The 26,804-nt window shown below is 48.5% G+C and overlaps 2 protein-coding genes across 2 annotated transcripts; both read left to right on the top strand.

The window, feature by feature from the left end:
* The first annotated feature begins 994 nt into the window (after positions 1–994).
* On the top strand, positions 995–10,701 carry tektl1 (tektin like 1). Its single transcript, XM_073036250.1, has 6 exons — positions 995–1,104; positions 2,022–2,222; positions 3,955–4,121; positions 4,410–4,505; positions 5,982–6,095; positions 10,501–10,701. Exons 2-6 carry the CDS (start codon positions 2,186–2,188, stop codon positions 10,699–10,701), a joined length of 615 nt encoding a protein of 204 aa, XP_072892351.1. The 5' UTR covers positions 995–1,104; positions 2,022–2,185.
* Positions 10,702–13,870: 3,169 nt separating this feature from the next.
* rps5 (ribosomal protein S5) lies at positions 13,871–26,296 on the top strand. The gene is made up of 6 exons (XM_073032519.1): positions 13,871–13,984; positions 15,829–15,934; positions 19,137–19,346; positions 22,402–22,530; positions 24,659–24,757; positions 26,179–26,296. The coding sequence occupies exons 2-6, from the start codon at positions 15,830–15,832 to the stop codon at positions 26,245–26,247; spliced, it is 612 nt and encodes a 203-aa protein (XP_072888620.1). The 5' UTR covers positions 13,871–13,984; position 15,829; the 3' UTR covers positions 26,248–26,296.
* Positions 26,297–26,804: the final 508 nt, after the last annotated feature.

A 26,804-nucleotide genomic window follows, 5' to 3' on the forward strand; every position in this document is an offset into this window, starting at 1 on the left:
ATATGTCGACTGTTCACTTTTTAACATAGATATTGCCTGGCCTGCGGAGTTCCTCCAGCATTGTGTGTGTGTGTGTGTGTGTGTGTGTGTGTGTGTGTGTGTGTGTGTGTGTGTGTGTGTGTGTGTGTGTGAGTGTGTGTGTGTGAGTGTGTGTGTGTGTGTGTGTGTGTGTGTGTGTGTGAGTGTGAGTGTGTGTGTGTGTGTGTGTGTGTGTGTGTGTGTGTGAGTGTGTGTGTGTGTGTGGTGTGTGTGTGTGAGTGTGTGTGTGTGTGTGTGTGTGTGTGTGTGTGTGTGTGTGGTGTGTGTGTGTGTGAGTGAGTGAGAGTGAGAGTGAGTCGGGTTTGGATACAGTCTGGTCCTCTCTGCTCACATCAGTAAACATGGAGAGCCAGCAAGAGTCTAGTCAGTGCCAATTTATTATAGGACATAAGAGCAAAATCAGGCCATTCGGCCCATCAAGTCTGCTCCACTATTCCATCATGGCTAATTTATTAACCCTCTCAATCCCTTTGTCCTGCCTTCTCCCCATAACCTTTGACACCCTGACTAATCAACAACCTTTAAATGTACTCAAGTGACTTGGTCTCCACAGCCATCTTTGGCAATAAATTCCACAGATTCACCACCCTCTGCCTAAAGAAATTCCTCCTCATCTCTGTTCCAAAGGAATGTCCCTCTATTCTGAGGCTGTGCTCTCTGGTCCTGGACTCCTTCACTCGAGCAAACCTCCCGTCCACATTCACTCTATCTAGGCCTTTCATTATTTGGTAGGTTTCAATGAGATCCCCTCTCATTCATCTAAACTGCAGCTAGCACAGGCCCAGGGCCATCAAGTGCTCCTCAATCGTTAACCCATTCATTTCCGGGATATACCCTGGGTTTGGTTTGGCCACCCTCAACATTGGCCCCAAGACTCGTGAGGCAGATGGCCCCCCCCACCCACCGTCCCTTCACTCAGTGCTGGTCGCATTCCCTCATCACTGTGTGCTGGCTTCTCAGATACCTGATGGGGCCGACCTGCTGATTGGCTTGGAGAAGAAGCGGCTGGAGAACGTGAAGCCCACCATGGAGGACCCACTGCACAAGATAAAGTTCATGCTGCAGGTAGGCGAGATGGAGGGGTGGGTGGTGCTGGGGTTGGGGTTGAGGGACAGGGACATGGAAGAGTGGGAGATCGCGCTGGAACTCCAGCAACGTGGATGTGAGGGTGAAAGACGTCCAGCATCCAGGGCCTCTGCCCCACTCCCGATGTCCAGCCACGTGGACGGGTGACGAAGGACGTGGTGGGTCCTGGGATCGGACGTCCACGTGAGGAGGAGGAGGCGCGAGGCCCAGGGAACTGATGAGCCCGGAGTTCGAGGTTGGAATCCGTGGACCTGTCCAGGGGTTGATACTCATGGTCAGTCGGAAGTCTGGAAATCAAACCGATGGTCGAACCCCAGAAGCCAGACCTGCTTGAGCGCGAGGGAGGGAAGAGGGCTTGTTTCGCTGTTGTCGTTTTGTTCTGCGGAGCATTGTGGGCCCACTATGTGGCGCTGGCACAAGGGTGGCAACAATTTGCGGGCTGCCTCCAGCTTGCCTTGTCAATGCAAGTCCCAGGACTTTCGATGTACAGTACTCACCTTAGGCACCCTAGACTTTTTATAGTTTCAGACAGCATGGCCTCCACAGAGCCCTGATCTCAACATCATTGAGGCTGTCTGGGATTTCCTGGAGAGACAGAAGCAAGTGAGACAGCCAAAGTCTCCAAGTTCTCCAAGATGCCCAACAGCCGATTCTCTCATAAAACTGCACAACTGTGTACCTAGTTGAATTGATGCAGTTTTAAAGTCCTGATTTGATTTAGTTTTTTACCATTTACTGTTCTTCATAGTAAATATTTTGATCTTTGGAAACATCATTTCGTTAGTTTTGGAAGTATCTGTGCTTTACAGAATTTATTTTACACGTGTCTAAGACTTCTGCACAGCTCTGTAGGTATACATGGTAGGTGGCTGAATCTGGATGTGGAACTGTTGTAGGATCTGGACAAAGCCCGGAAACAGCTGCAGGAATTCTACAGGAGCGGATGCTGGTGCTTGACCTGGTACCTCAGATGATGAGCCAAACCGCCAAGGAGGGGAGGAAGGACTGCTGACCCCATGGATAACCAAGGAGCTCTCTCAGGTCAGGGGACGTAAACGTGATGCCCCCTCCGACACCAGCAGGCCCCTACACTTACGGTAAGGAGAGGTGGGATGTTGGGAGAGTGGGGGGGGGAACGAGTCACAAAGGCAGGAGGGGGGTCAGGCCAACTGATCATAGTTTGGGGGGGGGTCAGTCCGTCATGACACCTCAATCATATAACCCAGGGGCCGGACTGTGGGATTAGAGCCATAGAGCACTGCAGCACTGAAACAGGCCTTTCGGTCCATCTAGTACATGCTGAGCTGTGATGCAGGCCAATGGGATGAGGCACACCTAGACAGTAGGCAAGGGTCAGCTGGGTCAGGGGTCAGGGGTCAGTCAGTGGTGAGGTCTGAGTCATTGGTGAGGAGACTTGGAACAGGTTTACTGTTCCCTCAGGTACCACGATACAGTGACAAACTTTGTTTTGCAAACTGTCCGCACAGGTCGTTTTGAAAACGTCAGTGCAAAGGGGGAAAGCAGTAACAGGATGCAGAATATGCTGTCAGATTTACTGAGAATGAGCAGAGCTGCAGGCAGGTTAAAGATAAAAAGTTCATCTTTAACGTCCAAGACCTCCATTGAAGGGCCTGAAAGCGGAGTGGTAGAAGCTGCCCTTCAGCCTGGTCTTTAGGGCTTCTGTATCTCCCGTCTAACAGGAGGAGGGTGAAGGGAGAATGTCCGGGGTGAGAGGTGCCGCTGATTCTGCCGGCTGCCTTGCTGGGGCAGTGGAAAGTGTAGACCAAGGGGAGGCTGGTTTCCACGACGGACTGAGCTGTGCCCACAGCTCTCTCATGAGGCCTGGATCGCAGTGTCTCAAACACTTTCTTCCAGGGCAGACAGAGACCTGGTGCATTCAGAGTTGTCTCAAAAGCCCACTTCACTCCCTGTGCAACAAGCAGAACACAGATCGGTACTGGGTTGTACAGGCCCTTCGCCCCACTATGTCGCACCGAGCTTTTAACCTACTCCAAGATCAATCTAATGCTTCCCTCCCGCATAGCCCTCCATTTTGCTATCATCCACGTGCTTAACTGAATATTCCTAATCTATCCGTCTCTATCACCACCCTGGCATCGCGTACACACACACACACCTCTCTCTCTCTCTCTCTGTGTGGAAGAGACCCTACCTCTGACCGAGATGTTCCTCCAATCACTTTAAAATTGTGCTCCCTTGTATTAGCCATTTCTGCCCTGGGACGTAGGTGCTGGATTTCCACTCTATCTAGGCCTCTTATCATCTTGTACACCGCTGTCAATTCACCTCTCATCCTCCTCCATTCCATGAACTCACTCCTGCTCTCTAGTCAGGACAGCACCTCCTCTGCACCCTCTCTAAAACTCCCACGTCCTTCCCATAATGAGATGGCCAGAAGTGAACACTAAGTGTGGTCTGACCAGAGTCTTACCGAGCTGCAACGTACTTTGGCAAGGAGACCACGGGTGTACCCAGAGGCGCGTGTGCGGTCTCACCAAGGCTCTGTACAAAGACAAGGTGGCGTTGTAACCAGTCAGTTCACTGAGGTAGTTGGACGAACGGTGACCTGTACAGTTTGAGGCTGCTTGGTTGCACATTGGGAAGCTTGGACAGTGGAGAGCGTTCATCGCAAACCCCACTGGCCACATCGGGGTTGCATCAACACAGACTGTGTAAAGGGAGACAGGAGCTTGCTTATTACAATCCACGCTCACTGTCAAACTCCCGCTTCCCTCACCCTCCCGTCTCGTGGCTCTCTCTCTCTCCTGCGCCGCTGGGAACCTCTGCCAAATCTCGCCTTGTTCTCAGCCTGCGAAGCGGCCATTGACAATGCAAAAGCTGTCATCAGCAACTCCAAGGCACTGCGGGTGCAGAGCGACAAGATGATCGAGGACGCGGTGGCTCTGACCAAGGTGGCGCAGAAATCGGTCAACGATGGACTGACTCAGAAAATGGCCGAGAGCGTGTCTGTGATGGTAAGGGCCACCCCTCTGTCCTTTTCCCTGTGGGCACTTTCTCTCCTCCCTGCTCTCTGTAAAGTGCCCTTAGCGGATTTATCCCCCTTGGTAGCCGTGAACAACCTCCCCCCCTCGCACACTTGCGCGCGCGCGCACACACACGCACCCCACCTCGTCCTCATTAAAATTGAAGAGAGGGAACATCTAGGAAATGGGCGTTGTGGCTGCTCCTTGTACGGTGGATGGTGGGGGTGGGGGGTGTCCCGACTGATCAAACGCCTTCTGTCTTTAACCTTCCTTGCCCAGCAACACTTGGAGGTCAGCTCTGGGGAGACGCGAGCCGGCATCAACCGCGCAAAGCGCTGGTACAACGAGATGGAGCTGGCCAAAGGGATGGTTCTGGTAGGTTGATGGTTGGTGGGGGTGGGGGTGGGGGGGCAATATAGTTTTCCTTTTAAAAATTGTCGTTGTATCCTCTTCTGCCATTTCCTCTGGCAGCTCAGTCCATATACCCAACACCCTTTATGTGGAAAAGTTGCCCCTCCAATCCCTTGTAAATCTTCCCCACTCAACCTAAGCCTTCGCCCTCCAGTTTAAGCTCTCCTACTCTGGGAAAAGGTCTGCGACTAGTCGACTTGTCTATGGTACCCCCATGATTTTGTAAACCTTTAAAGGGTCACCCGTCAGCCTCCTTTGCACCAGGGACACACTCCCAGCCAATTCAGTCTCTCCTTATAACTCAAACCATCCTCGCGAATCTTCTTGGCAACGAGGAGTGTAGGCAGATGTCTGGTGGAGGGGAGGATGGATCCCGTGACGTGCTGACCTGTGTTCACAACTCCCTGTGGTTTCTCGAGGTCACGGGCCGAGCTGTTGCCCTACCAGGCCGTGATGCATCCAGACAGAAAGCTTTGTAAGGTGAATCAAGTAAAGTTTGCAAGAAGGTCCACAGGCTTCTATGCCTCAGCGTCTGAAGTGTCCTAGACTGATAGAACATAGAAACAGGCCCTTCAGCCCACCACACACATGCCCACCATTCCATTTCCATTCGGATAAGCAGCAAGTAGGCCCGAAGCCCTCTATACCCTGGTGATTCAAGTGTCCTGGACGTGGAGCACAGAGCATAGGACAGATCAGTTCTGCATAGGAACACAATGTCTGCAAGATGTCTTCAGTGCACAGCGTCTGCTCTGAATTAATTTAAATCTCTTCTGCCTGCTCCTGATCCATATCCCTCCGTTCCCTGTGCGTACACGGGCCTGTTTGACAAACATTTAAACACACGTATCGTTTCCACGTCTCTACCAAAGGAGGCGTAGGGCGCTAGCCTGCAGGTCACCCTTAAGCTGTGGCACCTGCTTAGCCCCCGATCAGGGTCACGTGAAGACACGGGACGAGATGGTGGATGGTCGTATGAGCAGCTGGTGCATATCATGAGTCCTGGCTATGCGACCACTGTCGCCAGGCAGACAATCTCCGAAGAGCATTGATAAAGGCTGGGGTCACCTGTCTTGCAAAGACACGGAACGGAAGAGGGCAATGGCAAATTGCTTCTGTTGAAAAATTTGCCAATGACCATGTTCACCCACATCACAGTCACGACATCATATATTAAAAAAATTGTTTGCCCCTCCTACCCTGGGGGGGGGGGGGGCAGCCCATTCCATGCACCCAGTGCCCAACAAAATAAAATTCCCCACTTTGACTCTTTTAAACATCTGGGAGTATCTGTCTGCAGCAGACCCTGTGGTTGCTGGGGCAGGGACTGGCCACAGGAACGTTACTGACCTTAACCCCACTGCTAGGATGGGAGGTACAGGGTGTAGATCGTTATCGCCCACCTGCAGTTAACCCAGGCACCTCTCGTTTTGACGTCAGGGCCCAGAGACAACGCTGCACCTAATGACACGGGAACGCCTAGACAGGCCGCTGGTGAAGGTTTACCAGCGCCATCCAGGAACCCAGCTCACGGAGGCGGCCACTCTCGTCAAGGTACGTGGCCGAGTGGGAGATGGAAACACTCTCCGTGGGAGGGGGGGAGGGGGAAAGAGAGGGAGAGGGAACGGAAAGCTTCAAATTTGTTTGAGTTGGTACCGGGTCACACTAGGTCGACCTCGTGGACCGAATTTGACGTTCACAATAAGGGCTCCTCAAAGTTAAAGAAGCCAAATGGAGTAGTGCGATGGGTTTGTGGCCCACCTTCTTCCCCAAACTTCCTGCCCTTTCAATCCCTGTCACACACCACTCTCTGAGCAATTGATGGGCCAAATGGCCTAATTCTGTTCCTACGCCTGACAGTCAAGCAGTCTGTTGTTTCCTGTTCATTTACAGTGAGGCACCTCCTCTTCTGCCTGAATTCTACAACTGCAGATGACTGATTCCCTCTGACTTCGCCTGTGATATCAGCTCAGCTTCTTCGCTTTCCTTCCTCCTGAGGAGGGGGCGACGTGCTGGGCGTGCCTCCATGCTCTGCGTTTTGCACCTCTCGTATCCCTTTGCCCACGTTCTACGCTCTGCCCCCCTGCATTCTCCAGACAACCTGGTTCACAGTTTGCATTGACTTTCTGTTGTACAGAACTAAAACAGGCCTTTCGGCCCACTGTGTTCACGTAGACTATCACACCTATCCACTCCTGCCGCACTACCTCGCATTCACTCAAAGTTCAAAATAAACTTATTATCAAAGCGCATACATGTCACCATGTACGGCCCTGAGATTTATTTTACTGCCGGCGGTAATCACATTCAGTACAAGAAACACAACAGATACAATGAAGGACTGTACCGGACAACTACCAACGTACAAAATAAAAACAACAAACTGTGCAAATACAAAAACAAATAATAACAACAATAAATAAATAATAAATATCGAGAACATGAGTTGAAGAGTCCTTGTCAGCGAGTCCAGTTCAGTGACGGGGTGAGTGAAGTTATCCACACTGGTTCAAGAGCCTGATGGTTGAGGGGTAATAGCTGCTCCTGAACCTGGTGGTGTGGGTCCTGAGACTCCTGTACCTCCCTCCTGATGGCAGCAGTAAGAAGAGAGCGTGGCCTGCGAGGTGGTGGTCCTTGATGCTGGATGCTGCTGTCCTGAGACAAGGCTCTGTGTAGATGTGCTCAGTGGTGGGGAAGCCTTTACCACCGATGGTCTGGGCAGTATCCGCTGCTTTTTGTCTGCTTTTCCTACAAGAGCATTAGTGTTTCCAAACCAGGCCATGATACAACCATAAGACCATTAGATATAGGAGCAGAAGTAGGCCATTTGGCCTGTTGAACCTGCTCCGCCATTCAAGCATGGGCTGATCCAATTCCTCCAGTCATCCCCACACCCCTGCCTTCACTCCATACCCTTTGATGCCCTGGCTAATCAGGAATCTATCTAACTCTGCCTTAAATACACCCAATGACTTGGCCTCCACAGCCGCTCGTGGCAACAAATTCCACAGATTTACCACCCTCTCACTAAAGTAATTTCTCTGCATCTCTGTTCTAAATGGATGTCCTTCAATCCCAAGGTCGTGCCCTCTTGTCCTAGATTCCCCTACCATGGGAAATAACTTTGCCATATCTAATCTGTTCAGGTCTTTTAATACTCCGAATGTTTCCATGAGATCCCATGGTACCAGTTAATATTTTCTCCACCACAGATCTATGTAAGTTTGTCAGTTCTGGATGTCATGCTGAATCTACGCAAGCTCCTCAGAAAGTAGAGGCACTGCTGTGCTTTCTTTGTAAAGGTACTTACACGCTGGACCGAGGAATTTGAAGTTGCTGACCCTCTCCACCTCTGATCCCCTGATGAGGACTGGCTTCTGCATTTCTGGTTTCTTCTTCCTGAAGTCAATAATCATCCCCTTGGTCTTGCTGACATTGTCAGAGGTGGCACCACTCAGCCGATTTCATCTCCACCTTTGATTTGGCCGACGGCAGCGGTGTCATCGCAAACCTGAGCATGGCGTTGGAGCTGTGCTTGGCCACACAGTCATAAGGATAAGGCGAGTAGAGCAGGGGGCTAAGCACACAGCCGCGTGGGGCACCTGTGCTGATGGTGACAGGGGAGGAGATGTTGTTGCCAATCCAAACTAACTGGGTTCTGCAGATGAGGAAATTGAGGATTCAGGTATTGAGGCCTAGTTCTTGGAGCTTATTGATTAGTTTTGAGGGGATGATAGTATTGAATGCTGAGTTGTGGTCAATGAAGAGCATCCTGATGCCCAGATGTTCCAGGGGTGAGTGAAGAGCCAATGAAATGACATCTGCTGTGGACCTGTTGTGATGATAGGCTAACTGGAGCGGATCCGAGTCGCTCCTCAGGCAGGAGCTGATGTTTCATCACCGGCCTCTCAAAACACTTCATCACAGTGGATGCAGGTGCTACTGGGCTATAGTCATTGAGGCAGGGAGCACGTTCCCCTTAGGCACGGCTATAAATGAACCCTGCTTGAAGCAGCTGGGTACCTCACACGGCCGAAGTGAGATGTTAAAGACGTCAGTGAGCTCTCCAGTCGGCTGATCAGCACACAGGGTTTGGTACTCGGCCTGGGCCGGATGCTTTCCGTGGTTCACCCTCCTGCTCATAAGTGAGCCTCAGAGACTGAAATCACAGGATCACTGGGGACAGAGGGAGTTCATGATGGTTCCCCTGTGTTTTGACAGTCACAGCGTGCACAGGCGGCATCGAGCTCATCTGTGGTCGCATGATTTATCTTTATAAGAGGTGACAGTATTCGGGCCCTGCCACAGCTCTTGAGCATCCTTCGTTGATTCAAGTTTAGTCCAGAATTGCCACTTTGGCTCAGTGAACCCTCTAGCCAGTTGATCAACACAGGTAATTAGTACCGAATAGGGGTATAATTCTACATCCTTCCATGCTCTGCTCACTCCAGTACCGATCCAGCAGCCTCTTAAAGGTTGTTCTTGCCTCCACCACCTCCCTGGCAACTTTCTAGATACCAGTTACATGATGTGTGAAAAATGATTCCTTTTAAACCTTTTCCCTCTCACGTCTTTATGAATCTTTTCTGCACGCTCTCTGGTTTGATCACGTCTTTCCAACCGGGTGGCACTTGAACTGTGCACAGTACCCAAGTGCGGGCTAACCAACGTTTGCTGCCTTGTCAGAGATATCATCCCTCCTCGGTGTTCTCTGCAGCTCTTGGTTCCAGGTCTTCAGCCTGAAATGTTAACTTGGTTTCTTTTCCCACAGATGCAACCTGCCCTGCTGTGTGGAACAGGCCAGTACAGCAACAGGCCCCTCAGCCCGTCACATCAGGGCCCAGCTGAACTGACCTGCCTGCACATGGTCCATACCCCTCCATTCCCTGCACATTCAGGCATCTGTCCAACTGCTTCTTAAGGTCAACCCTCACACCACCAGTTTCAGGGACAGTTATGACCCATCAGCCGTCAGGCTCTTGAACCAGAGGAGATAACTTCACTTGCCCCATTACTGAGCGCTTCCCACAACCTATGGACCCACTTTCAAGGGCTCTTCATCTCACGCTCTTGATATTTATTGCTGATTTATTTATTATTGTTATTATTTCTTTCTTTCTGTATTTGCACAGTTTGTCATCTTTTGCACACTAGTTGAACACCCAAGTTGGTGCAGTCTTTTATTGATTGTATTATGGTTATTATTCTATAGATTTATTGAGAAGGCCCGCAACAGTTGTATATAGAAAAGAGGATGCTGTCCAAGTTGCATGCCATCTTGGACAATGACTCCCATCCACTCCATAATGTACTGGTTAGGCACAGGAGTACATTCAGCCAGAGACTCATTCCACCGAGATGTAACACTGAGTGTCATAGGAAGTCATTCCTGCCTGTGGCCATCAAACTTTACAACTCCTCCCTCGGAGTGTCAGACACCCTGAGTCAATAGGCTGGTCTTAGACTTATTTCCACTGGGCATGATTAACTTATTTAATTATTTATGGTTTTATATTGCTATATTTCTACACTGTTCTTGGTTGGTGCGGCCGTAACGAAACCCAATCTCCCTCGGGATCAATAAAGTATGTCTGTCTGTCTATCTAGTGCCACATATGTACTTTGATAATGAATTTACTTTGAACTTTGAAATATATTTGCTTCCACCACCACTCCTGGCAGCGTTGTTTTTAAATTTTACAACAGCCGGCGATGTTGTGCTGACATATTAACCTACTCTCAGACCAATCTAATCCTTGCCCCTACATAGCCCTCCATTTTCTACCACCGACGTGCCTGTCTAAGAGACTGTTAAATATAGAACACAGAATTCCAGATTTCCGGCAATGACTGTTTTGAAGAAGTTGATTTCTGGGATAAGGTGGGGAGGTCACCGCTCCTGGACTAACCCTCGGTGGGAGGGGTTTGCCACGGCTCACCGAGTCCCTTCTTTGAGCAGGGTGTTGGAGCGCTGGACGGTGCAATGGCGGAGACCAAACGCAATATCAACATGCTACAGAACGCGAAGAAACAACTGGACGAGAACATCCAGGACAAAAAGGCCGGCTTCCGGGTGGATTCGGAGATCGTCCGGTTCCGGAAACTGAAGGCACCGTCTCGGATACATGTAGACGAGTCAAATGCGCTGCGTGGCCACTGAAAAGAAGGCAGTGATTTCTGATGTGTCTTTTATTTATCGGCATCAATTAAAACAGTTTAATTGCTCAGTCTGTCTTCAGGTCACAATACGTGGAGTGGGGTGCTCCAGTCAAAGCTCTGAGTAACACACAAAGTGCTGGAGGTACTCAGCTGATTGGGCAACATCTAGTTTGGTCGAGTCCGACTCTTTGTGACCTCACCGACCATAGGGTCCATAGGGGTTTCATGGCAAGATAGGGAAGTAGATACAGCACACAAGAGGCCATTTGGCCCATCTAGTGTCTAGATCAAGGAACAGTACAGCACACATGAGGCCATTCAGCCCATCTAGTGTCTAGATCACTGAACAGTACAGCACACATGAGGCCATTCAGCCCATCTAGTGTCTAGATCAAGGAACAGTACAGCACACATGAGGCCATTCAGCCCATCTAGTGTCTAGATCAAGGAACAGCACAGGCCCTTCAACCCACTGTGTTGTGCTGCCCATCAGATTGCATCCCAGGCAGCCCTCCACCTGTTAACCGCCTCCCCCTACACTTTGCAGACATCAACCTAAAAGTCCGGCTGGCAGGTGACGGAGGGCTGCGGGGGATGGAGCGTGCTGGGAGAGGGAAGTGGAGTACGGGGGAGGTGGGAACAGTCGGGGAGGGGAACATCACAACACAGTCCACACCCTTTGGCCCATGTTGTGCCGATCTGTTAACCTTCTCCAAGTTCAATCTGACCCTTCCCTCCCTCGTAGACCTCCATTTTTCCATCATTCATGTGCCTATCCAAGAGTCTCTGAAATGTCCCTTTTGTGTCTGCCCCTAACAGCACCCCTGTTCAGGGCATTACCATACTCTCTATTAAAAAAAAATTACCTCTTGATATCTCCCCTTTGCTTTCCTCTAATCACCTAAACATTGCATCGCACTGCCACTCTGGGAGGAAGGAGCCGTCTCTCCACTTATCCACCTGGAGCAGGGGCTCCCGACCGGTTTTTAGGCCACACACCAAAACCGTTAAGCGAGGGTCCTTGGAGACAGGTTGGCAACCTCAGCATGGCTGTGGAGGCAAATGCAGAGTTGGTGTTACAGGGCAAGAGCCTTCGCCTGTCTCGCAGCCTCTTCTGCTTCCAATCAGCCTGAATGCCAGGTAACCACGAGGTAAATCAGTTTTATTATTGTCACATGTATCGCGGTTCAGGGGAGAAACTTTGTTTTGCAGGCGTCCATACAGATCATGTTGTGACATCTGCGTACTGAGGCAGTACCAGGGAATACAGAATAACGCTTTACAGAGAGCGTGTTCCGGGCTGCGGACAAGGACTAGAGGCCTGGATGTAGCCGGTCCTTGGATCCCGTGAATTGAAGGGATGACACACACCTAGGCAACACACACAAAATGCTGGAGGAACTCAGCAGGCCAGGCAGGCAGCATCTATGGAAAACAGTACAGCTGACGTTTTGGACCGAGACCTGAAACGTGGACTGTACTCTTTTCCGTAGATGCTGCCTGCCTGGCCTGCTGGGTTCCTCCAGCATTTCGTGGTGTTGCCTGGATTTTATCTTGTTTGTAATTGGCTAACGTGTAAGAAGCTTTTGATGTACTCACTGATGTCTAAAAGAATGAGGGGAGATCTCATTGAAATCTGTTGAATAATGGAAGGCCCGGATAGTGACACGGAGATGTTTCCAATAGTGGGAGAGTCTATAACCAAAGGGAATACAAGGATGTCCCCTTAGAACAGAGGTGACGAGGAGATTTATTTAACCAGAAGGTGAACAATCTGTGGAATTCATTGCTACAGACTCAGTGGGGACCAAGTCAATGGGTAAATTTAGAGGTTGGTTGGTTCTTGATTAGTCTGGGTGTTAAAAGGTTACAGAGAGAAGGCAGGAGAACGTGGTATGTCACTTTACGGACATGTGCTACCTTATGTGCTTATATTTATTGTGCTGCATAAGATCCGCTGTAGCAATTATCTCGTTCTCCTTTACACTCGCGTGCTGGAAATGACACTCAACAATCCTCAGCTTTGAAAGGAAAAATAAATCAGCCACAATGGAATGGCGGGCGGGCTCGGTGGCCTAAATCTGCTCCTGTTTTCTATGGAAACAGGCCCTTGGGCCCAAGTTGTCCATGCCAACCTCAGTTAGTTCCATCTGCCCGTGCTTTACCCATATTCCCCCAAACTGTTCCTATCCAATGTTTTAAACTGGTAGCTCATTCTACAAACTTCGCTGTTAAAAAAAATCACCCCTCAGGCTTCCCCTCTCACCTTCAGACTATGTCCTCGGTTTAAGTTAGACCCATCCACTCTGGGGAAAGACTGATCAGTCCCTTATCTATGTCCCCCATAATCTCTGTAAGGTCCTTTGTTCAATGGAAAGAAGCCCTAGACTAACCAGTCTCTCCTTATAACCCGGGCCCTGCAGTCTTTGTAACACTCCTGTGCCTATTTTCTGCATCTTTCTCAGTTTAATGACATCTTTCCAATAGCTATACAACCAAAATGCACACAATATCAATTGGTGGGAATTAATTGGATGACTGGAATTGTACTGAGAGGCAGTATTAATTTGATGGGTCAAATGGCCTCCGATGGCTTATGAAAATAGGAATAAAATATGAAACTATCTCTCAAATTGAAATGTTCTGGCTGTAAAGTGCTATGGGAGACTGTTAAAAGCAACATTAAACTCACTAAATTAATGCAAATCTTTTTAACCACACAGGTAGACATTAAATTCAACTGTCTTGCACCTGAAACATGAACTCTGTTTCTCCATAGATGCTGACTGACCTGCTGAGTGTTGCAACTTTTTTTTAGCGTTCATTTATTCCAAATCAGATCTTGTGCCCATTCCGGCTGCTACACTGGTTACATAAAACGTGTCTGTGCCCATTCTGCAAACCATTTTAAAACTCTGCTGAAGGGTGATGCAAATATTCCTGTCTGCATCTTCCTGACTCTACCCACGAGCCCGGTGCAGACTATGTCCGGACTAAAGATGGCTCCGAGACGCATGCGCAGCATCCACAATGCCCCCAAGAAAGATGGCCAACACCCGCGCACATTGCTCTCCACGACTTCTCGTGTCTGCAGCTTCATGCTGCCTGTAGGAAAGATGGTGTGGCGGGGCTTCTTCCTCAGCACTGCGCATGCTCTATGCCCGTACACAGGCCTGTGTCCCGGATGTGAACGTGCTCCGCGGAGCGATGACGGGAGCCCCTGCTTTTTGATCGCGGTGCAACCCGGAGGAGGTCCTTTCGCCGGCGGATCCCGAGCGGAGCAGGTGGGTGAAGCGGCGGCTCCAGGGCCTGGGAGCCCGGGGATCGGCGCTTTTTAAGGGCTTCCCGGGAGAAGGCTGGCTGGGTGAAGTGGGGGCTGGGTCCGGCAGCAGCGGATGAGGATCGGCGGAAGGAGGGAGAGCGAGGACCCACGCCTAGAGGGGGCTAGGCCGCTATGAAGTCCTCAGGCGAGCCCCAGGCTGCGGCCTGCTCACCGTGCGGCAGAATTTTGCTCCGTCTCCCTCGCCCTCGATTCCAGCTCATCCACTGAAGCCTTTCCCAGTTTGTGGAACAGATCAATCACTTTATTTATTGTCACAGACTGAAGTATAGTGGAAAAACTTGTAAGGCGTCCATACAGATCATTTTGCCACACGTGATTTAATCTGTATGAGTAGTATAGTAAAACAAACCGCGTACAAATGATATGCCAATATCAGTACTAATCACTTCAATATGCTGAGGTAGTACAAGGGAAATAAACAGCAATCGCAGAATATAGGGTTACGTTTACAGAGAGAGTGCAAGCAGGCAGTAAAATTCAGGGTGCATGATGAGGTATATCGTCAAGAGTTCATCTATTTCTTAATTTGGGGTAACAACTGTCCCTGAGCCTGGAGGTGCATCTGCCCAGTGGAAGGGTAGAGAGGAGAGGCTGGGGATGGGAGGGGTCTGATTATGTTGGCTGACCCATATTGTTGCCTTAACCACTGTGTGTTCTGTCTGCACAGCTCACCTAATGATGGGGGCCTAGCCCTGGTGAGCAGCATTTAGCAAGGAGGAATTAACACCATTTATTTTTAATTTCCACATTTTTCCCTTCCCCATCCCCTTCTCTTGCCCCTTAACTCTTATCGCATCTCCAAGTCCTCTCCTTCCATCTCTTTGAGTGCCCAGTCTCCTATCAGGTGCCTCCTTCTTCAGCTCTTTACCTTTCCTACCCACCTGACCACCTTCCAGCTTGTCCTCCTTCCCCTTCTCCACATTTTTATTCTGTTGTCTCCCCCTCCCTTTCCAAGCCTGATCAAGGGACTTGGCCCAAAATGTGACAGTTTATTCATTTCCAGTTGCTTCCTAACCTGCTGAGTTCCACCAGCATTTTGTGTGCTTTGCTCTGGATTTCCAGCAGCTGCAGACTTCCTTGTCTTTGATTTGCAAGTTCTGCTTTTGGATTAATAGTTGTGATTTCCATTCTCTAGTGGTGGTGCTGTCCGTGCCAGGATTCGACTGCTGGGTGAGGTTTTCTGTTAGCCCCCCTGATGATGACATCTGTTCTGCTTGGGTAGCATACACCTGAGGGAATAATCAATGAACTTCATATTTCAGACGACTTCTGTCCCTTTCTGCTTCCTCCTGATCTGCTCTGTTCCCCATACATACACCCACCCCAAAAGAGATCCTTTTGCTCTTCCATTTGCCCATCGCCCACATACTCCTAAGGGCTCCTCTCCCCACCCCATCCCAATCAGTTGAAATGAAGAATCTCTATCAAAAATGTCCACTGTCACATTTTGCTCCATAAACAGGCCAACTGACGGGAGACAAAGAAACGTCTTGGCCAAGTCCAAGATTGAAAAACAGCTTTTTCCCAAGGGTTGTTGTGCAGCTGAGTAAAGCTACACCCGGCCTTTGGGTGTTATGGACTATCAAGAGTCACTTATTGCATGTCAGCATGGGAATTTTTTTCTTGGGCCGTGGCCCATGCATTGTAAATATCTGTCTTGCACGGTCTGTGGTAGCAGTACAATCTCATTGTCTTGAGCAATGACGATAAAGTTGTCTTCTATTCTGTTGGATTGGACAGAGAGGGGTTCGGAGCAGGTTTTGATGCCTGTTTTTTTTTCCACAGAATGACTGAGTGGGAGGGTGTGCCCGCGGTCGCTGAGACCCCAGAGATCAAGCTGTTTGGCAAATGGAGCACTGACGATGTCCAGATCAACGACATTTCCTTGCAGGTCCGTATTCTGTCTCTTCCTCTGAACGTTTGGGTCTCCTGTCATGGAAAGCAGTAAGCTGAAAGATTCTGCTCCGTGCGAGGGCATCGATTGGATCTGGGCTTACCTCGGGTCTCATGGATAACTTCTCTCAGCACCCTGGGCTCTCTTCCTGACTCCAGTTGAAGAAGGGTTGTTTCTTTTGTGGAGTGCTGGAAGAACTCAGCAGGTTGGGCAGCATCTGCAGGGAAATCAAAGAGCCCACCTTTCAATCCACACCCTTCATTTGGAATGCAGAGAAAGGGTCTCAACCAAAAACGGCGACTGTCCATTCTCCTCCACGGATGCTGCCAGACCTGTTGATTTCCTCCATTGCTTCAGGTTCCTGCATCCGCAGTCTTTTGTGTGTCTAGATTTCTTTTTGAGGGCTGTGAGCGTTATCAGGGAGAAAATTCAAAAAGCTGAGGTCAATTTACAGGTTGAGTGGGTGGTGAGGAAGGCAAATGTGTGTTGGCATTCATTTCGAGAGGGCCAGAATGTGCTGATGTTGGAGAGGGTTCAGAGGAGGTTCACGAAAATGATGTCCGGAATGAAAGGCTTATTGTATGAGGAGCGATTGGCTCTGGACCTTGACTCGCTAGATTTTAGTATTGGGGGGGGTTGGGTAAGGGAGAAATACAAAGAGATCTCGGAGTCCTTGTTCATCAGTCACTGAAGGTGAATGAGCAAGTGCAGCAGACAGTGAAGAAGGCTAATGGAATGTTGGCCTTTATTACAAAGGGAATTGAGTACAAGAGCAAGGAAATCCTCTTGCATTTGTACAGAGCCCTGGTGAGACCACACCTGGAGTATTGTGTACAGTTTTGGTCTCCAGGGTTAAGGAAGGACATCCTGGCTGTAGAGGAAGTGCAGTGTAGATTCACGAGGTTAATTCCTGGGATGTCTGGACTGTCTTACGCAGAGAGGTTAGAGAGACTGGGCTTGTACAAGCTGGAATTAAGGAGGTTGAGAGGGGATCTGATTGAAACATATAAGATTATTAAGGGATTGGACAAGATAGAGGCAGGAAATATGTTCCAGATGCTGGGAGAGTCCAGTACCAGAGGGCATGGTTTGAGAATAAGGGGTAGGTCATTTAGGACAAAGTTAAGGAAAAACTTCTTCTCCCAGAGAGTTGTGGGGGTCTGGAATGCACTGCCTCGGAAGGTAGTGGAGGCCAATTCTCTGGATGCTTTCAAGAAGGAGCTAGATAGGTATGGATAGGGGAATCAAGGGAAATGGGGACAAGGCAGGAACCGGGTATTGATAGTAATTGATCAGCCATGATCTCAAAATGGCGGTGCAGGCTTGAAGGGCCGAATGGTCTACTTCTGCACCTATTGTCTATTGTCTCATTGAAACCTATCAGGCCAGTGGAGGTGGAGAGGATGTTTCCTACGGTAGGGGTAGAGGGCGCAGCCTCAGAATGGAGGAGATCCATTTAGAATGGATGAGGAGGAAGTTAGAGAATGGTGAAGCTAGAATTCGCTGCCACAAGTGGCTCTGGAAGCCAGGTCTTTGGGTATATTTAAGACAGGTTGACATATTCATGATTAGTCAGGCATGAAGGGTCAAAGGAGAATGGGTTGAGAGGGAAATGGGTCAGCCATGATGGAATAGTGGAGTAGACTTGATGGGCCGAATGGCTTCGTTCTGCTCCGATGTCTTGTCTCTAACCTTCTGTCGTTCTGCCAGCTGAACAGCGTCTAAGAGGAGAGAAGCAGATATTTCATGTTGATGACCTTTTACCCGAATCTGCTCTTTGTGACTACTGACTCCATAATTGCTGTTTTTCTGTAGTGGTGCACTGAGATGATCCTTCTGAAGGGTTGTTATGTGAGGAAGTCTGGGATTTAGGACTAAAGGAACAGAAAGGAACCCATTGTCCTATATCTTCATCTATTTCCCTGATATCTGGTATTTGCTCCTGGTGCTTGTTTTAAACGTGGTCCTTGCCTCTTCAATGTGGCTTCCTACTGTCCTGGAGCCTTCCTGCAACCTACAGGGCGTGTCTGGGGCATCTACTGTATCCTGGCGCGACCTCCTGTACCTTGGTGAGACCCGACGCTGACTGGGGAGTCACTTCGTTGAGCACCTTTGCTCTGTCCGCTGCAAAAGGCAGGATCTTCCCAGGGCTACCCAGTCGTCGTTGGATATCCCGTTCCCATTCTGACATGTCTGTCCATGGCCTCTTCTACTGTCATCATATTTCCTCATTCTGGTTACAGCCTCACCTGTTTGGTTCCCCCCTCCTCCCCTTTCTTCCATGGCCCACTGTCCTCTACAATTACATGGATTCCTTCTCTGGCTCTTTACCTCTTCCACTGATGCTCTCCCTGCTCCTCAACTCAGAATCAGGTTTAATTTTCCCAGCATATGCCATGAAATTTGTTTTGTGGCAGCAATGCAAAGGGAACAAAAACTGTAAATTACAATGAGAAGTATATATTAAAAAATTAAGTAGTGCAAAAGAGAGGGAAAGAATACTGAGGAAGTATTCATGGGTTCATTGCCCATTCAGGTGGCAAAGGGTAAGAAGCTGTTCCTGACACATTGAGTGTGTCTTCAGGCTCGTCTACCTCCTCCTTGATGGTAGCAATGTCCTGGGTGATGGGGACCTTAATGATGGATGCCACCTTTTTGAGTCATTGCCTTTTAAAGACATCCTGTTTGCGAGGGAGGTTTTGTGCTCATGATTGAGCTGGATGAAGTTACATCTGATTGCAGCTTTTTTTTGATTCTGTCTGTGCCATCCAGCCAGATCACTCTGTACAGAAGTACATCAAGGCCACGTTTAAAAAAGCAGAGCACAGAATATAGTGTTACAGTGACAGAGAATGTGAATGGTTGCTGGGTCTCAGAGTATGATTTTCTAACAGTCTGGTATCTCAGTAAGACTAGGATGCAGGTGCAGAATCAAGTCTGTTTCGCCATTCAATCATGCCTGATTTTCTCTCTCATTCTCCTGCCTTCTCCCTGCAACTTTTAACGCCTTTACTAATCAAGAACTTAGCAACCTCTGCTTTAAATATACCCAATGATTTGACCTCCACAACTATCTGGTAATAAATTCCACAGAATCCCTCTGGCTAAAGAAGTTCTTGCTCGTCTCTGTATGAAAAGTAATCTGGGAAGGTAATGGTTCTATCAGTGTTTGATAACTACCTGTAACTCTTTCCCTCAGGACTACATCGCCGTCAAGGAGAAGTATGCCAAGTACCTGCCCCACAGCTCGGGCCGCTATGCTGCCAAGCGCTTTCGCAAGGCACAGTGCCCCATCGTGGAGCGCCTCACCAACTCCATGATGATGCACGGCCGCAACAATGGCAAGAAGCTGATGACTGTGCGCATCGTGAAGCACGCCTTCGAGATCATCCACCTGCTAACCGGTGAGGTGAGTGACGCCCCCCCCCGCCCCCCCCCCCCCGGTCCGTGTGCGGGGGTCAGCCTCGGATCGCTGTACTCCTGATTCCCATACCACTGGTGTGCAGCTCTTCAGATGGTGCTGTCGAGTATGAATCACTGTCATAGTGGAGCCGTGTCAGTTTAGCGGTTAGTGCAGTCACTTTATATCACTAATGATGACTGATCAGGTTTGATTTCTGCTGATCTGTAACCGTGTGGGTTTCCTCCACATTGCAGAGGTGTAAAGGTTAGGGTTCGGAAGTTTGGGTAGTTTGGTGATGGAGTCGTGGTGACATTTGCAGACTACCACCAGCATTCTCAGACTGTTAGCAGCAAAAACTACATTCCTCTGTTTCAGTGTATATGTGACAAAGGTAGGATCTTACCTATGATGTGAAATAGGATTGGGTGACACTGACAACCTGGCACAGTTCACAGAGCTGTTGTCTTGCAGCTTCTGAAACTTTGACGGTCTGCAGTGTTTGCATGTTCTCCCTGTGTTCCCCCCACCCCCCACGCCGAAAGAGTGCAGATCAGTAGGCCACGGTACACTGTCCCTAGTTTGTTGGTGTGAGATTTAATCCGTGCTGGGGTGGGAGTAGATTGGATATGCATAAAACAAACTGGGATTGGTGTTACGGGGAGCGTTGCTGTCAGCATGCACTCGGTGGTCGAGTGGCATCTCTCTTCAGTCTGACTGGTTTTCTCGTGTTTGTGGAAACTTGATCTGTGCAGTGTGCTTCCCACAATTCGATAGTGGCTCTACTTCAAAAGTTCATCATTGGCCATTAAGTGACTTGAGCTGCCCTGAGGTTGGAATTGTGCTGTGCAGACGCAAAATTCCCTCCTCTGGCTGGAGACGGCAAACCTCCCTCCTGCCATCTGGGAAAAGGTACCGAGGCATTCGAGCTCTAACAGCCAGACTGCAACAGTTTCTTCCCCCAAGCCAGTAGACTCCACAATTCACAGAGTCTAGTCTGACTGAGACGCACGCACGCGCACATACACACACACACACACCCCACCTGAACACCACTCCACTCCCTTTGCAATTTTTGCTCATTTTTCTCAATTTCTGCTAAAACATTGTTTACATTATTTATCATTGTAGTTTGCCCTTTACTATGCCTATTGTCTTGTTTATTAATTATTGTACTGTTTTGTGCACTTTATGTAGTCCCATGTAGGTCTGAAGTCTAATGTAGTTTTGTGCTGTTTCATGTAGCACCATGGTCCTGGAGGAACGTTTTGTTTTTACTGTGTACTGTACCAGCAGATACGGTTGAAATGACAATAAAAGCGACTTGACTGGTGATTTATCAAGGTTAATTAGCTGGTATTCTATTTATTGCCTCTTGATGTGACAGTCAGAGCATTGACAGTTTGCCCATGAGTTCCAATTCCTTTCAGCATAGCTGCACATCTGTCTTTGCGTTTACTGCCTGAGCAGTGTGCATTGACACTGGTCGGTCACCATTTTAAACAGTTTTCCTACTGGTACGGCCAGCAGGTGGCAGCAAGCTGCAGCAGGATGAACGTACTCGAGGCACATAAATCTGGCTAGGTTACCTAGGACTTTTGCACAGTGACCTCCGTCGGTCAAAGTTCACCATGGTTATTGCATCCTAGCTGTCTAGATACGCTAGCCTGGGCAGTACGATATGGAGAGCAAGCTGTTCATGTAGCAAGCTCCCCCTCTCCACGAATCTGACGAACCCAAAGAAGTGGCAGAGACTGATACAGTTTGGTATCAGCAGTGTGGCATGGGTTGTCAGTCAACATTGAGCTTGATGTAGGGACTTTAGCTCCAGACTTCTCCCTCGGGGGTTAACTCCCGAAGCCTTTCCCCTGAGTAGGTGTAGCTGTAAGGCAGTGGAGGTTTGAGATCAGTTTTTATTCTCCAACCATGGCTGATAAGCCCCATCTGACCTGTTTTAAGGCTGTCAGAGGCTATTTGAGAGACACCATTGGGAGCATTTAATATGTAGTGGGAGCTTGTCCCCATTACTATCCCCGGTTATAACAACCTTCAGGAATCTGCATGATACTGATTCAGATATGGGACTCTATTGTGGGATAGGGTAGGGAGAGGGGTTCATGATTGAGAAAAGTGCAAGGGAGCAGTGAGCACCAGACAGAAGTTCTGTAACGATCACCTTGCCTGCTATTTCAGGACTGGGTGTGACTGCAGGCACATCACCCCCTGCCCTGGCACTCATTCTGTGCCACCTGTCCGACAGCCCTCGTGCAGCACTCCACCCTCGCCATTCCCAACATCCTTAGCTGTATATTTCTCTAAGACTTTTGCACAGAACTGCACCCAGGGTGTAGATGCTGTGAAAGGGAACTTTCTGCGGCAGCACCATATGATGACGACAAACATAAATGACACACAACTTGTGCATGTACAAAATAAATAACACAATAAACATAATTTTGCACTGATGTCTTTGAGAAGGGCGGTGAAAATGTAATCATTATAGTGGTAAGATTCTTCAGTTCAAGAAGCTGTTGTTGAACCTCGAGGTATGGATCTTACCTGATGCACTCTGGCTTGTCAGGTTGGGCTGTGATATGGATGGAAGGGATGGTGGCTTCATGACACTCTTCCTCATTCACTGTGATTGGTGCTGTTACTGCCTGTCGCCATTGCACTGAGAAATGAGGGTAGCCAGTTGGCCTCGAACACCGTACAGTGCAGGAGTGACCTCAGTGCCACATGACACCCGCTCCATCTGCCCACACTTGATCCACAACCCTGCTGTCACTCAGCCTGTGGGTTAGCTCTCAATATGTTCCAACTTGAAAGCTGCTTCTTTAAGTGGCATCCAATAACAGCCCTTCCTTGGGGCCAGTGAGTTTGGGTGTTTGTGGTCAAGCAGACCACGTTTGTTGAAATAGGTTTCACACCTCTAGTCCGATCAGTTTCAGTTAAATAGACTACCAAACCCATTAAAATTCAGTGTGAGGTGTGCTTGGGTACGCCGCAGGCTGAGGTGTCGGAGCCTGCGACTAACTTGAGCTGTGTGCTTGCTGTTTTTCAGAACCCCCTGCAGGTACTGGTGAATGCCATCATCAATAGCGGACCCCGGGAAGACTCCACTCGAATCGGGCGAGCTGGCACTGTGAGGAGGCAGGCTGTCGACGTGTCCCCTCTGCGGCGCGTCAACCAGGTACAGTGGGGGAGCCGGTCACTGCATGTGATGGAATCTCTGTGGTGAGAGATTGGTACTGAGTGGGCTGACATCTCCCAACTGCAGGAAGCAATCATCAAATCAAGTAACTTGGAAGGGAAGCGGTTCGTGTTTCAGATCTGGGATCTTTTCTCAGAGAAAACGGTTGTGATGAAATATGAGAGATCTTGAGCAACACAATCAATCTGGAGGAGTTCAGCAAGTTCAACAGCATCTCTGGAGAGGAATAACTGGTTGATGTTTTGTACTGCCGGCCTTCATTGGGGCAGAAGCCAGAATAAGGTAGGGGGAGGGAAGGGAATAAGTGCAAGATAGTAGGGGGTAGGTGAGTCCAGTTGAGTGGGGGTGGGATTGGGAATGAAATGAAGCTGGATGGTGATTGGTGGAAGAGGTAAAGGGCTGAAAAGGAGGAATCGAATAGAGGACAGTGGGCCATGGAGGAAGGGGGTTGTAATGGGTAGGTAAGAGACCAGAATGGGGAATAGATCAAGAGGAGATGTGTTTGGATCCAGCCAGGTATTGCTTTATCCTCTGGTGACTCTCCACATTTCTGCAGGTGTGCTGTTCGGCAGAGAGAGCTCATTGTTCATCTGTGAGCACCATTTTTGGGTTCCTAATAAGCAAATTGATTAATAATCTGCACATCATTCCCAGTTACGGTATTAATTACCCACAGAGCATTTTACTGTGCAGAACAGTGTCTTATCTTTCTTGATATATCTGGTTATATTTTGGCTGGTGGATGTCTGAACATTTACCAGTTTTCTAATCTGTATTGCTCTGCATTCTTGCCAGGTAAAAGCAGTGGGCCCAGTGCTCGTGCTGCGAGTTCCAGCTGGTTGTACAGGTTGGAAGTTAAAGATCACTTGGGCAAAAATGTTACAGCTATTCCCAGGGCAACTGAAAATTAAAAATTGCCAATGTTGATGATGGGAAATAAAGTCAAAAAATGACAGGTACATTCAGCAGCAAGTCAGACAGGATCAACAGTGAGTGATAGAATTAATAATTCTGGTCAAATGGATTGTCAGAACTAGGAAAGAGGGGGAAACAAGGTTAGTTCGAAGTTGCAGAGGGGGTGGATTGGAGATGGATAGGACAAGAAGGATGTGTCTGGGGTGAGGCCAAAAACTGTTAACAACTGTACCATCTAATCAACAGGTGGTGAAAGTTCAAAAACCTGCAGATTGTGTTAAACTGAACTAAAATCAGTCTGACAATCTCAGCAGGTTCGATAGTGAGTAAATGTATCAAGTCCAGGATCCTCCTTTTTGAACTGGTTGATAGGCAGATGTTGTTAAAATTAGATATTTGTTTTTACGTTTACTTTCACACCTCGCTCTCATAATCTCTCACACATGCCTGTCTCATTTCTGACTATGACCTGAAACATTTTGCTCTGATTCTGCTATTGTTACTTGACCTGAGGGGCGGTTCCAGCACTTCTTGTAATTTCTAATCTCAGATGGCTCAGAAAGTTAACTAATTCCTTTGTCTTAATGGTTTTGACTTAAGAAATGCGTAGTGACATCCGACACATGCAGCATAAAAGCACATCTATTTCTGTTTTGGCTTTGTCAGTCTCATATATAGCTTTTGAGGTGTGGAAATATGCCCTTGCAGAATCTGCAACTAGCAAAACAAAAAAAAAGAGATTGAGAATAAAATTCTCTGCTTTGGAGTTGATGTTGGAAAGGAGGCAGGAGTAAACGAATGCTTATGCTTTGTGTGCATTGTGTTGGTCTTGATGCAGGATTTCCACCTGAAACACCAACAGTTCCTTTCCTCTCACAGGTACTGCTTGACTCCTCCAGCAGATTGTTGCTCCAGATTCCGGCACCTGCAGCCTCTTGTGGCTACAAAATTAATGACATTTCTCCATGCAGCCATCAAACCCCATAACTTTGGGTTTAGCTGCTGAGAAGACCAAGCACAACTTGTTAATAAAATGGATATTCTCGTCATATTGTAGGCTGCTGTGCTGAAATGTTGGTATTGGCTCTGATAGTAAAGGATAAGATTGCAGCTGCCATCGGATGGAACAGAAGCAATGCGAGTGCTCAGTGCCCTCTGTGATTAACCTGTCTTTTTCTGGCTGTGTTTGCAGGCTATCTGGCTGCTCTGCACTGGGGCCAGAGAGGCTGCATTCAGGAACATTAAAACCATTGCAGAATGCTTGGCAGATGAACTCATCAATGCTGCTAAGGTACGTCATTTTGGCTGGGTGGTGTTCACTAAGCTAAAAACAAATTTTTTCTTGTGAGCCCTGCAGGCCTGGGTTGGTCCAGTTTCTGTAATTTAGGGAAGAAATGGGGAGAATTCTATTGTAAACAAGGGAGTGCCAACCACAGTGAGAGGCCTTGTTGACCCAGTAGAAGATCATGCCTAAATCATCGGTGTTTCTTGAATGAGTTGCTGTGTCATTCTGAGTTTGCCGGGCTGAGGTCGTTTCCTGCCGTACTATTAAAAACTGCAATTCATTACGCTTGGTGCATTCCTTCCTGTGGCACAATGCAAAGGATTCTGTAATAGTCAGTAAAAGGAACCAGCTTGTTTGTTCTGGGAGGGAAAGAGGCAGGAAATAAATTATCCCCAGAGCCCTTCTGGCTTTTAAAAGGGGACTTTTGAACTTGAAGATGAGGGGCTGCTAGTGTGGGGTGAGGAAGGTTGGAGCAGAGTGGGACCAGTTTACCACTGAGTGTGCCAATGTCTAAAGCCCAAATTCCTTCTGTGGGCTCAAGACTTGAGTATGCGGGTGCAGAGCAAACTTGTTAATGTAAAATACATCAGGGTGCTTTGTATAATGCTTTCCAGGGTTGTCTGGATTCCTTCCCCTAGAAATCCCCTGGCTGGGCGGTAGCACAGACCTTTTGTTAAGGTTGTCATGTGCCTGGGCCTTGAGTATTTGATCTTTGCTCAAGTCCTTTCTGCAGCCTGAGAGGTATGTTTTACCATGGCTGTTAGATAGTCCTGAGCAGGTGAGCTCTGCTTAGGTCCTTCTGCAGCCCGAGGGGTATGTTTTACCATGGCTGTTAGATAGTCCTGAGCAGGTGAGCTCTGCTTAGGTCCTTCTGCAGCCCGAGGGGGTTACTGCTTTGTCACAATCGGTAGGTAAACTAAACCAACTACAGGTGTTAAAAGATCCCCTGCTGCTCTCCAAGAGGAGCAGCCAGTTTATTTGTACCCTGTATAGCACCACTCCTGTTTTATCTTGGATAAACAAATCACCTATATTTGTTTGCTTGTAACTGCTGAGCTGCTTAATTTTGTGTTTATGTAAGTGAGAAGTTTAGTGGTGGCAGGAGCTAGAGCTGATTAAAAACAGGAAATGTAAGGCTGTTTGTTTCGGGCAAGTGTGTTGCCGTTGGAAACGGTGACATCCTCATTTCAACTCTGCGAGTACTTGCTCCCTGCCCATTATTGGTTTCCATGTTGCTCCCACTGCTCAATCCTGCCTTTTCCTAGTTCCTTCCCTCACCCTCTAAAATGCGAGTCCTCTCTGGTTCCCTGAGAGTGCGGCTGCAGTTCCTTTAAGGAAGGGATATTAGAGTTGTGCAGATCGGCATTACCAGGGTGTGTGGGCTGGGTCCAGGTGTGTGCTGATGCCATTTCTCTCGCCTTCCACAGGGCTCTTCGAACTCCTATGCCATTAAGAAGAAGGATGAGTTGGAACGTGTGGCTAAGTCCAACCGTTAATTTTATCATGTCAGTTTTCATTGTCTAATAAAAGCACCCGAAAGATAAATTTGTCTTTGTCTCTGATAACATTGTGATGCAGCTTTTGAGTAATGTGCTAAAACAAGAACTTGGCTGTCCTTCAACCTGTAACACCGCCACAGCTAAACTGGTCTTTTACTGGCTCGTGCACTTGACCCCTTGATGTGGAGCCACTTCATTCTTTAAGGCAGCAGGTGGGAAATGTGGGTCTTTGCATATTGAGTAGGCTATCATCTAATTGCTTACAACAGTGCAGTGACAAAGTCACTTAGCGTATATAGAGTACAGCACAGAGCAGGGCCTTCAGCCTAGGATGTTTGTGTTGAATATGTACACTTGGTAGTGCATTCCAGACACGTACCCTGCACACCTTTGAACTTGGACCCTAAAGCTGTCCTTTAAATGTCTCAACCCTGGGGAGGGGAGGATTCTGTCTATCTATTTTATAAACTTCTGATGCTCTGGACAAAGCAATCTCTTGTAGTTAATACCCTTTGATTCAGGCAACGTCCTGAATCCATTTATGCACCCTGACC

This window comes from Hemitrygon akajei, chromosome 2, assembly GCF_048418815.1.
Source record: "Hemitrygon akajei chromosome 2, sHemAka1.3, whole genome shotgun sequence".
Classification (NCBI taxonomy): Eukaryota; Metazoa; Chordata; class Chondrichthyes; order Myliobatiformes; family Dasyatidae; genus Hemitrygon; species Hemitrygon akajei.

Excerpts from the sequence above, each read along its gene's own strand:
- tektl1 (XM_073036250.1), top strand. The coding sequence starts at position 2,186 with ATGCCCCCTCCGACACCAGCAGGCCCCTACACTTACG. Across the intron at positions 4,122-4,409 it reads CCGAGAGCGTGTCTGTGATG|CAACACTTGGAGGTCAGCTC; the intron begins GTAAGGGCCACC and ends TTCCTTGCCCAG. Across the intron at positions 4,506-5,981 it reads TGGCCAAAGGGATGGTTCTG|GGCCCAGAGACAACGCTGCA; the intron begins GTAGGTTGATGG and ends TTTTGACGTCAG.
- rps5 (XM_073032519.1), top strand. The coding sequence starts at position 15,830 with ATGACTGAGTGGGAGGGTGTGCCCGCGGTCGCTGAGACCCCAGAGATC. Across the intron at positions 19,347-22,401 it reads TCCACCTGCTAACCGGTGAG|AACCCCCTGCAGGTACTGGT; the intron begins GTGAGTGACGCC and ends GCTGTTTTTCAG. Across the intron at positions 24,758-26,178 it reads AACTCATCAATGCTGCTAAG|GGCTCTTCGAACTCCTATGC; the intron begins GTACGTCATTTT and ends CGCCTTCCACAG.